At 38.6% G+C, this 12,649-nt stretch overlaps 1 protein-coding gene across 8 annotated transcripts in view; it reads right to left on the bottom strand.

The window, feature by feature from the left end:
• The window catches only part of SCAPER (S-phase cyclin A associated protein in the ER), a 522,830-nt gene that overhangs the window by 449,082 nt on the left and 61,099 nt on the right, over positions 1-12,649 (bottom strand). For all 8 annotated transcript variants that reach the window (XM_012457694.2, XM_064382920.1, XM_064382918.1 and 5 more), the window contains one exon: positions 11,067-11,264. In XM_012457694.2, coding sequence (XP_012313117.2) covers positions 11,067-11,264 — 198 coding nt within the window. The remainder of the gene's footprint in view (positions 1-11,066; positions 11,265-12,649) is intronic.

Genomic DNA, 12,649 nt, shown 5'->3' with positions numbered 1-12,649 from the left:
ACACCAGATACCAGAATCTCTGGGACACATTTAAAGCAGTCTCTAGAGGAAAATATATAGCAATAAGTGCCCACATGAGAAGCAAGGAGAGATCTAAAATTGACACCCTATCATCAAAATTGAAAGAGCTAGAGGAGCAAGATCAAAAAAACTCAAAAGCTAGCAGAAGACAAGAAATAACTAAGATAAAAGCAGAACTGAAGGAGACAGAGACACGAAAAACCCATCAAAAAAATCAACAAATCCAGGAGCTGGTTTTTCAAAAAGATCAACAAAACAGACAGAGCCACTAGCCAGATTAATAAAAAAGAAAAAAGAGAATAACCAAATAGATACAATAAAAAATGATAAACGGGATATCACCACAGATTCCACAGAAATTCAAACAATCATCAGAGATTATTACAAACAACTCTATGCACACAAACTAGAAAACCTGGATGAAATGGATAAATTCCTGGACAGTTGCCTCCTCCCTAGCCTAAACCAGGAAGGAGTCGAAACCCTGAATAAACCAATAACAAGGTCTGAAGTTGAGGCAGCAATTAAGAGCCTACCACCCAAAAAAAGCCCAGGTCCAGATGGGTTCACAGCCGAATTCTACCAGACATACAAAGAGGAACTGGTACCATTCCTTCTGAAACTATTCCAAACAATCCAAAAAGAGGGAATCCTCCCCAAATCATTTTATGAGACCAACATCATCCTGATACCAAAACCTGGCAGAGACTCAACAAGAAAAGAAAACTACAGGCCAATATCCATGATAAACATAGATGCAAAAATCTTCAATAAAATACTGGCAAGCCGACTGCAATAGCACATCAAAAAGCTTATCCACCATGATCAAGTAGGATTCATCCCGGAGACGCAAGGCTGGTTCAATATACGCAAGTCTATAAATGCAATTCACCACAAAAATAGAACCAAAGACAAAAACCACATGATTATCTCAATTGATGCAGAGAAGGCCTTCGACAAAATTCAGCAGCCCTTTATGCTAAAAACTCTCAATAAACTAGGTATCGACGGAACGTATCTCAAAATAATAAAAGCTATTTATGACAAACAAACAGCCAATATCATACTGAATGGGCAAAAACTGGAAGCACTCCCTTTGAAATCTGGCACTAGACAAGGATGCCCTCTCTCACCACTCCTATTCAATATAGTACTGGAAGTTCTAGCCAGAGCAATCAGGCAAGAAAAAGAAATAAAGGGTATTCAATTAGGAAAGGAGGAAGTCAAATTGTCCCTATTTGCAGATGATATGATTGTATATCTAGAAGTCTCAGCCCAAAATCTCCTGAAACTGATAAGCAACTTCAGCTAAGTCTCAGGATACAAAATCAATGTGCAAAAATCACAAGCATTCCTATACACCAATAACAGACTTAAAGAGAGCCAAATCAAGAACGAACTGCCATTCACAATTGCTACAAAGAGAATAAAATACCTAGGAATACAACTAACAAGGAAGGTAAAGGACCTCTTCAAGGAGAACTACAAACCACTGCTCAACGAAATAAGAGAGGACACAAACAGATGGAGAAACATTCCATGTTCATGGTTAGGAAGAATCAATATCGTGAAAATGGCCATACTGCCCAAAGTAATTTACAGACTCAACGCTATCCCCATCGAGCTACCAATGACCTTCTTCACAGAACTGGAAAAAACCACCTGAAACTTCATATGGAACCAAAAGAGAGCCCGCATAGCCAAGTCAATTTTAAGCAAAAAGAACAAAGCGGGAGGCATCACATTACCGGACATCAAACTATACTACAAGGCTACAGTAATCAAAACAGCATGGTACTGGTACTAAAACAGAGATATAGACCAATGGAACAGAACAGAGGCCTCAGAGGCAACACAACATATCTACAACCATCGGATCTTTGACAAACCTCACAAAAACAAGTAATGGGGAAAGGATTCTCTGTTTAATAAGTGGTGTTGGGAAAACTGGCTAGCCAATGTAGAAAGCAGAAACTGGACCCCTTCCTGACACCTTACACTAAAATGAACTCCAGATGGATTAAAGACTTAAACATAAGACCTAACACCATAAAAACCCTAGAAGAAAACCTAGGCAAAACCATTCAGGACATAGGCACAGGCAAGGACTTCATGACCAAAACACCAAAAGCATTGGCAACAAAAGCCAAAATAGACAAATGGGACCTAATCAAACTCCACAGCTTCTGCATGGCAAAAGAAACAGTCATTAGAGTGAATCAGCAACCAACAGAATGGGAAAAAATTTCTGCAGCTTACCCATCTGACAAAGGGCTGATATCCAGAATTTACAACGAACTAAAACAGATTTACAAGAAAAAAACAAACAAGCCCATTCAAAAGTGGGCAAAGGATATGAACAGATACTTTACAAAAGAAGACATACATGAGGCCAACAAACATATGAAAAAATGCTCATCATCACTGGTCATTAGAGAAATGCAAATCAAAACTACATTGAGATGCCATCTCACACCAGTTAGAATGGCGATCATTAAAACATCTGGAGACAACAGATGCTGGAGAGGATGTGGAGAAATAGGAACACTTTTACACTGTTGGTGGGAGTGTAAATTAGTTCAACCATTGTGGAAGACAGTGTGGCGATTCCTCAAGGACCTAGAAATAGAAATTCCATTTGACCCAGCAATCCCATTACTGGGTATATATCCAAAGGATTATAAATCGTTCTACTATAAGGACACATGCACAAGAATGTTCATTGCAGCACAGTTTACAATAACAAAGACCTGGAACCAACCCAAATGCCCATCGATGATAGACTGGACAGAGAAAATGTGGCACATATACACCATGGAATATTATGCAGCCATCAAAAATGATGAGTTCGTGTCCTTTATAGGGAGATGGATGAACCTGGAAACCATCATTCTCAGCAAACTGACACAAGAACACAAAATCAAACACCGCATGTTCTCACTCATAGGCGGGTGTTGAACAATGAGAACACATGGACACAGGGAGGGGAGCACTATACACTGGGGTCTTTAGGGGGGAAATAGGGGAGGTACGGCGGGGGGTGGGGAGTTGGGGAGAGATAGCAAGGGGAGAAATGCCACATATAGGTGAAGGAGAGGAAGGCAGCAAATCACACTGCCACGTATGCACCTATGCAACAATCTTGCATGTTTTTCACATGTACCCCAAAACCTAAAATGCAATAAAAAAAAAAAAACTCACTCAAAACCATACAACTACATGGAAACCAAATAACTTGCTCCTGAATGACGAATAGATAATCAACAAAATGTAGGCAGAAATAAAGATGTTATTCAAAACCAATGAGAATGAAGACATAACAAACCAGAATCTCTGGGACACATTTAAAGCAGTGTCTAGAGGGAAATTTATAGCAATAAATGCCCACATGAGAAGCAAGGAAAGATCTAAAATCAACACCCTATCATCAAAATTGAAAGAGGTAGAGGAGCAAGATCAAAAAACATTTAAAAGCTAGCAGAAGACAAGAAATAACTAAGATCAGAACAGGAAGTGAAGGAGACAGAGACACAAAAAACCCTTCAAAAAAATCAATAAACCCAGGAGCTGGTTTTTTGAAAAGATCAACAAAATAGACAGACGCCTATCAAGACTAATAAAAAAGAAAAGAGAGAAGAATTGAATAGATGCAACAAAAAACGATAAAGGGGCTATCACCACTGATTCCACAGAAATATAAACCACCATAAGGGAACACAACAAACAACTCTAGGCACATAAATCAGTACATCTCGAAGAAATGGATAAATTCCTGGACACTTACACCCTCTCAACACTAAACCAGGAAGAAGTTGAAACCCTGAATAAACCAACACAAGGTCTGAAGTTGAGGCATCGATTAATAGCCTACCAACCAAAAAAAGTCCAGGTCTAGACAGGTTCACAGCTGAATTCTACCAGACATACAAAAAGGAGCTGGTACTATTCTTTCTGAAATTATTCCAAACAATACAAGAAGACAGAATCCTCCCTGCTCATTTTATGAGACCAACTTCATCCTGATACCAAAACCTGGCAGAGACACAACTAAAAAAGAAAACTTCAGGCCAATATCCATGATGAACGTCGATGCAAAAATCTTCAATAAATACTGGCAAACCAAATGTAACAGCTCATCAAAAAGCTTATCTATCACAATCAATTAGGCTTCATCCTGGGTATGCAAGGCCAGTTCAACATAAGCCAAATCTATAAACGTAATCCATCACATAAACAGAACCAAAGATAAAAACCACATGATTAATAGATGCAGAGAAGGTCTTCAACAAAATTCAACGGTCCTTTATGCTAAAAACTCTCAATAAACTAGGTATCGATGGAACGTATCTCTAAATAATAAAAGCTGTTTACCACAAACCCACAGCCAATATCATACTGAGCAGGCAAAAACTTGAAGTATTCCCTTTGAAAACTGGCACTAGACAAGGATGCCCTCTTTCACCACTCCTATTCAATATAGTAATTAGGCAGGAAAAAGAAATAAAGGGTATTCAATTAGGAAAAGAGGAAGTCAAATTGTCTCTATTTGCAGACGACATAATCGTATATTTAGGAGACCACAATGTCTCAGCCCAAAATCTCCTTAAGCTGATAAACATCTTCAGCAAAGTCTCAGAATACAAAATCAATGTGCAGAAATCACAAGCATTCCTATACATCAATAACAAACAGAGAGCCAAATCATGAGTGAACTCCCATTTACAATTGTTACAAAAAGAATAAAATACCTAGGAATACAACTAACAAAGGATGTAAAAGACCTCTTCAAGGAGAACTACAAACAACCGCTCAAGTAAATAAGAGAGGACACAAACAGATGAAAAAACATCCCATGCTCATGGTTAGAAAGGATCAATATCGTGAAAATGGCCATACTGCCCAAAGTAATTTACAGATTCAATGCTATCCCCATCAAGCTACTATTGACCTTCTTCACAGAACTGGAAAAAAAACACTTTAAACTTCATATGGAACCAAAAAAAGTGCCCACATAACCAACACAATCCTAAGCAAAAAGAACAAAGCTGGAGGCATCATGCTACCTGACTTCAAACTATACTATAAGGCTACAGTAATCAAAACAGCATGGTACTGGTACCAAAACAGAGATATAGACCAATGGAACAGAACAGCGGCCTCAGAAGTAATGCCACACACCTACAACCAACTGATCTTTAGCAAACCTGACAAAAACAAGCAAGCAGGAAAGGACTCTCTGTTTAATAAATGCTGTTGGGAAAACTGGCTAATGATGTGCAGAAAGCTGAAACTAGACCCATTCCTTACACCTTATACAAAAATTAATTCCAGATGGATTAAACATTTAAACATAACCTAACACCATAAAAACCCTAGAAGTAAACCTAAGCAATACCATTCAGGACATAGGCATAGGCGATGACTTCATGACTAAAACACCAAAAGCAATGGCAACAAAAGTCAAAATAGATATAATTAAACTTAAGAGTTTCTGCACAGCAAAAGAAACAATCATTAAAGTGAACCAGCAGCCAACAGAATGGGAAAAATTTTTGCAAGCTACCTATCTGACAAAGGAATAATAACCAGAATCTACAAAGAACTAAAACAAATGTACAAGAAAAAAACAATCCCATCAAAAAGTGAACAAAACATACAAACAGAAACTTTTCAAAAGAAGACACTTTTGAAGTCAACAAACATGAAAAAAAATGCTCATTATCACTGGTCATTAGAGAAAACAAATCAAAACCACATTGAGATACCATCTCACGCCAGTTAGAATGGTGATCATTAAAAAATCTGGATACAGATGCTGGAGAGGATGTGGAGAAATAGGAACACTTTTACACTATTGGTGGGAGTGTAAACTAGTTCAACAATTGTGGAAGACAGTGGGGTGATTCCTCAAGGATCTAGAAATAGAAATACCATTTGACCCAGCAATCTCATTACTGGGTACATACACAAAGAATTATAAATAGTTCTATTATAAAGACACATGCACACGTATGTTCACTGTGGCACTGTTTACAATAGCAAAGACCTGGAACCAATCCAAATGCCCATCAATGATAGAATGGACAAGGAAAACGTGGCACATATACAGCATGGAATACTATGCAGCCATAAAAAACGACAAGTTCGTGTCCTTTGTAGGAATATGGATGAATCTGGAAACCATCATTCTCAACAAACTTACACAAGAACCAAAAATCAAACACTGAATGTTCTCACTCATAGGCGGGTGTTGAACAATGAGAACACATGGGCATAGGGAGGGGAACATCACACATTGGGGTAGGTTGAGGGGTGGGGGGCTGGGGAGAAACAGCAGGGTTGGGGGAGGAAAGCTGGGGAGGAAAAACACTGAGAGAAATGCCTGATGTAGGCGACAGGGGGACGAAGACTGCAAACCACCATGGCATGTCAGTACCTATGCAACAACTCTGCGGGATGTGCACATGTACCCCAGAGCTTTAAGTACAATAAAAAATAATAATAATAATAATAATAAATTACCTAGTTTCAGGTATTTCTTCATAGCAGTGTACAAATGAAATACATGGAAATTGTCCATGAAAATTTCCCCAACCTCACTAGATACATCAACATGCAAATTCAGGGAACAACTGCAAAATACTGTAAGTCAACCATCCCTCCAACATATATTTATCAGATTCTCCAAGGTCAGTGGGAAAAAAAAAAAAAGACAAAAACAAAAACAAAAAAAACCTTTAAAGGCAGCTAGAGAGAAGGGGCGGGTTACCTACAAAGATAAACTCATCAGGCTAACAGCAGATCTTTCAGCAGAAACCCTATGAGCCAGAAGAGATTGGGAGCTTATATTCAGTATCTGTAAAGAAAATAAATTCTGGGCGGGGTGTGGTAGCTCATGCCTGTAATCCCAGCACTTTGGGAGGCTGAGGCAGGTGGATCACCCGAGGTTGGGAGTTTGAAGCCAGCCTGACCAACATGGAGAAACCCCAACTCTCCTCAACATACAAAATTAGCTGGGCATGGTGGCACATGCCTGTAATCCCAGCTAGTCAGGAGGCTGAGATAGGAGAATCACTTGAACCCAGGAGGCGGAGGTTGTGGTGAGCCAAGACTGCACCATTGCACTCTAGCCTGGGTGACAAAAGAGGAGGGGAGGGGAGGGAAAGGGAGGGGAAGGGAGAGGAGAGGAGGGAAGAAAGGAGGGGAGAAAGGAGAGGAAAGGAGGGGAGAAGAGAGGAAAGGAGGCGAGAGAAAGGGGGGGGAAGGAGAGGGAAAAGGAAAAAGGAAAAGAAATAAATTTCAACCAAGAATTTCATATCCAGCCAAACTAAGCTTCATAAGCAAAGGAGAAATAAAATCCTTTTGACACAAGCAAAGGGAATTTGTTACCATCAAACCTGCCTTAAAAGAGGTCTCTAAGGGAGTGCTAAACATGAAAATGAAAAAACAATGCCTGCCACCATAAGAGCCCACTGACACTATAAAGTAACTATACAATCAAGTTGACATAAGAATCGAAAAAACAAGATCATGTGCTTTGTAGGAACACGGATGCAGCTGGAGGCCATTATCCTAAGCAAACTAATGCAGTAATAGAAAACCAAATACCAAGTTCTCTGTTATAAATGGGAGCTAAAGATTGAGTACACATGGAAACACACATGGGAATAAGAGACACGGGCCCAACTCCATCAGAGTTTTACATATACTCACCTAGCTAAGTGTCCCCAGAGGAAGCTCCTATGACTCTAACATCTTCATTTATGCCTATGCTCCTTCCCTCACACAGATCATCAGATACACTCGGGTCTTCTTTACTTGATCACCAAGACCTTCTTTCAAGGCATACTGTCTGAGAGTCCTTTCAAGCCCAGCTGGCACAGACTACTCCAGCAAGTCTATTGTGCTAAGAAATCTCTAAGCCAGATGCAAGTGCCAGTCTCTGTATCCAAAGGTGCCCCCACACCTCCAGAGACACACATCTCGTTCCCTCCAGATTGAAATGGGAAACAAGGAAAGGAAAGGAAAGTGTATTCCCAGCACGTTTTCCCCTAGACTCGTTCAGTACATTCCAGAGACACCAAAATCTGTCCACAAAGCAAACATTCAACCAGAGAAGAAGATGCCAATCTCCCCTTCCGGCAGCCACACCCACAAACTTCACAACCAACTCTTTCAACCCTTACCTCAAAATTTTGTGAGAACAAATGAGGGGATGGCCACCATTTCATTAACTGTGTACATTCCAAAAAACAATTCCCCCAGCCCACGCTAGACTACTTTGTAAGAGAGCATGGGAAATGTAGGGGTGATGCTTAGAGCGGAGTTTTCCAGTTCTTAGCAATTTATGTAGTAAAGCAGCTGATGTCATAAACAGGCACAATCTTCAAACTCAAAAAATGGGGAATTAAGCTTCCTTTGATTACGAAGTTACCATCTAGTCAGAAATCTGGGCAAACAGGAAAGATACTTTTCACATCATGCTATACTTACAATGTGAATTACATATTATTAACTGCATTTTACACATAAGACAGAGAACTGAACTGTGGCTATCTAACCAAGGCTAAAACATACAAATCACAAATAGGAATAAATCCTTCAATGCATCAACAAAACAACGGTTGAACCCACTTACAAAATGAGGAAAAATTATTGGGTCATGTATCTCGTAAAGATACTAACCAAATGAGATCATGGATGGCAGGGCTTTGATAATGAGTATAAAGCAAAACAAAAGAAAAAAACTAGTTAGTAGATACCCAGCATGTGCTTAGACCAAGTGTTAAATTGTGTCTTTTCACATCACCACCTGTAAGTCTGGATGGGGGAAGAGCAGAATATAAAAATACCTTTTAAACTGCTAGGTTTCCCAGCATAAGCCTTGCAGCATCTTGGCACAGTACAGTGAACGGAAAACACATCTCCATTCCTCTCACTTTGTCAAAAGTTTCTCCATTCTTTTAAATCTACAACTTATACAAAAAAAAATCCTATTGCTATTAAGCCTTTATAAAGCTTTGAATAAGTGACAGAACTAGAAATAAAAGCCACACTTTCTTGTAGCCAATTCTAGCTTTCTAAAGCACAGTCATGTCAGAGATAGGTGCAAGAGTTTCTGCTCATCATAAAAAGACGTAATCGCAATTGGTCAATCTCACTTTCCTCTCAAGAAGAATGTATATTTTTAAGCAAATTTGTTTCATCAATCAGTCATTTGTCATTTTTAATCACAAAACCAACGAAACTGCTGCTTTGATTAATTTCTAGGGGTAATCTAGAGATATTCTAGATCCACATGCTCAGTCTATGAAATGTAACACAAAACTAAGTCCAGTAGTGTCCTCTGGACTTAGTGTCCTACTGGACTAAGTCCAGTATGTCCACGACATACTGACTCATTATACTCCAAGAATATGATTTTACCTAAAAATGTTTTTATTAAAACATAAAAAGTGGCTGGGCATGGCGGCTCACACCTAAAATCCCAGCACTTTGGGAGGCTGAGGTAGGAGGATTGCTTGAGCCCCAGGAATTCAAGACAAGCCTGGGAAACATGGCAAGGCCTCATCTCTACAAAAAAATTTTAAAAATTAGCCAGGCATGGTGGCGTATGCCTGTGGTCCCAGCTACTCAGGAGGCTGAGGCAGGAGGATTGCTTGAGTCCAGAAGGTCAAGGCTTCAGTGAGCCATGTTTGTACCACCACACTCTAGCTTGGGTGACAGAAAAAGACCCTGTCTCAAAAAAAAAAAAAAAGTTTTTACATGCTGATAGTAACAATATTTAAGTGTAACAACCATATAACATATATTTAGATGTTTTCAACTACTGTTCATTTTGAAACCTGCTTTTAATAACTAATATTTTAAAACTAGTCTAAAGCCTATTTTGACTGTTTCCAATTTAAGAGGAAACATAGCTGCTGTCTCAACATGTAACTCGTCTTTGACCCCTCATATATTTCAAAGGTCAAATAATGAATTCCAGGGTTTTCAACCATGTTCACCATAAAAACAGAAGTTATCTCTTTAATAGTTCTATAAACATGTATCACTCTGGTTTTCCTCAAATTAGTTTTATTCAGTAAAAAATAATATGGTATACAGTCTCTACTTACTAAAAGGCCAGGCTTTTTAGAGACACTCTACACCATGTGTCTGTTTAATATCCTATTACAAACACAAGATTACCTAAAATTAGAAAACGCACCTTACAATGACATCCCAATCCCACCCAGGATTGTTTATGGTTAGCCATCAATCTCACTTTTCCCTGACCAAAGTGAATTAGGAGAGTGATAAGTATCTCAATGGAAAGGGAGTAATGTCCAATTAAAGACATTAAACATGAAACCAAAGAATGTGAAACCTCACTAGTGCCATCTACAGCACCAATGAAGAATACAGGTAAGGATTTTTAAAACAATGGGTATGTAACCAACCCTTTGATTCCCTGTCCAAAACTATGTATCAAGACAGCTTTCTACCAAATCCTTCACAGAATATAAAATACATAATTAGTTAATACAAAAAAAAATCTTCAAAATCAAGAAAACCTGAAGCATAATGCTGATGTTAGCATATGGATCAAAAGAACAGTGTTTCATAAGAGGTAATGAAATGAAAAGCATACAGAATTTATTAAAACTAGAAAAAGTGAAATAAATGATCCAGTCAGGGCCAGGCACGGTGCCTCACACCTGTAATCCCAGCACTCTGGGAGGCCGAGGTGGGTGGATCACTTAAGGTCAGGAGTTTGAGACCAACCTGGCCAACACAGCAAAACCCCGTCTCTACTACAAGTACAAAAATCAGCCAGGTGTGGTGGCATCTGCCTGAAACCCCAGCTATTCAGGAGACTAAGGCAGGAGAATCACTTGGGAGGCAGAGATTGTAGTGAGCCAAGACCACGCCACTGCACTCTAGCCTGGGCAAAAGAGCAAAACTCTGTCTCAAAGAAAAAAAAAAAAGATCAAGTCAGATGTAGTGGAAAAATTCAAGAATCTGAGTTCAAATGGATTACAAGGCCTCAAAGCAAACCTTACCTTACATTCAACCACACTCTGATCTGATTCGCAAGTTACATAGATTTCATCTACTGCTCGGCGAAGATTATCAAAAAGAAATGCCCAGTATCGAGCTCTCAGATCGATTTTCCGAGGGTGCCTTGTTTTAGTGGGACTTTTATCAAAGTGTTTATCTCCAGCTGTAGATGATGTTATTTTACAGTCCACTGCAGTACTCTGGTGAAATAAAATAAAACGTGAAAAGAAATAAATAAAAGGACTTCCGTGGATTGGATTTTCATATAAAGTACATTTTTAACATAAATACTTAAAAATAAGACATTCTTATTTTCTGCTTATATCACATGTGAGTTCATCAAAACAAGTTTCTCACCTTAAAAGGAACAGATTTGTGAAGTCAACTTTTATTTCAGACATGTCTTAATGAAGATTGGGATGACTTTAACAGTGAAGAGAATGTCAGCAAAACTAGAACACTCCAGTTATTCATGATTTACTAGAATGTACGCATGGCACATTTATATGTATTCACAAATAACAATTGCATATATTGTTTTCATCTAGAAATGCCATGTATTATAGCTATGTTGTTATTTTATTTTCTTAAACTATTTTTCCTCTAAGTGTAAAATTTAACATATAGATAAGAAATAACTTACTAGAGAAGAAAACAGAAAGAATAAAACCAAGCTCCAGCTACAGCCAGAGCAGACTCACCAAATAATATAACTTTAGTGTTCTCATGACCCATTATTTCTTCACTTCCTGAGGCAGACTTTGAAAGTAGAGAACTATAGTCTATACTTTTACAGAACGCACCACAGGATCATTCCACCAAAACCATGAGCATGCAATTTACTGATATTAAGACCTAAATTAAAAACTCAAACCTAAACCTTCTCACTAGAAATACAAAGGAGCTGCTTATCGCTATGTAGTTACTTAAACTAAAATAATAAAATAAAATAAATAATGAAATGAAATGCTAACCTACTACACTTAGACCAACAAACAATCTCACACCATTTGTTTGGGTTTTTCTTCTCTGTTCTTTTCTTTTTAATAGTAGAGCCCCAGAGTAGAGAATACACTCTCTCTCTCTCTCTCTCTCTCTCTCTCTCTCTCTCTCTCTCTCTCTCTCTCTGTCTCTCTCTCGAGTTCCAGATGAAGCTGCTCATCCTCCCTCTCCCTCTCTAGTTCCCCATCCAGACTATTGTTGGCACATACAGCAAATAAAAAATAGCAAATCCAGGCCCAAATATCAATGAAGATGGGAAAAGCCATCTTTGTCAACACTAAAGCAATAAACTTTAAAGATACATTCAACAGCCCACAAAACCTGTACCTCAATTGCTCTCCAAGGTCTTTCCAGCACTAAATGGTAAATGATTTAATTAGCATGGAAATATTCCCTTCTTGGACTAAACCAAATTCGAAATCCCTTTCAACTGGCATCTGTTCCAAAGCAAAGCTTTCTTCCATTATTTTTGCTGATAACTATGACAATAATAACAATATATACAGAACTATACAGCCAGCCCACCATATCCATGGGTTCAATATCCATGGATTCAATCAACTACAAATCAAAACTATTCCGG

The sequence above is a fragment of the Aotus nancymaae genome, unplaced genomic scaffold (assembly GCF_030222135.1).
Source record: "Aotus nancymaae isolate 86718 unplaced genomic scaffold, 86718_ANA_hifiasm-v0.15.2.pri h1tg000003l, whole genome shotgun sequence".
Lineage (NCBI taxonomy): Eukaryota > Metazoa > Chordata > Mammalia > Primates > Aotidae > Aotus > Aotus nancymaae.
The sequence above is the reverse complement of the archived record's forward strand: the minus strand, read 5'-3'. Positions and strand labels throughout refer to the sequence as shown.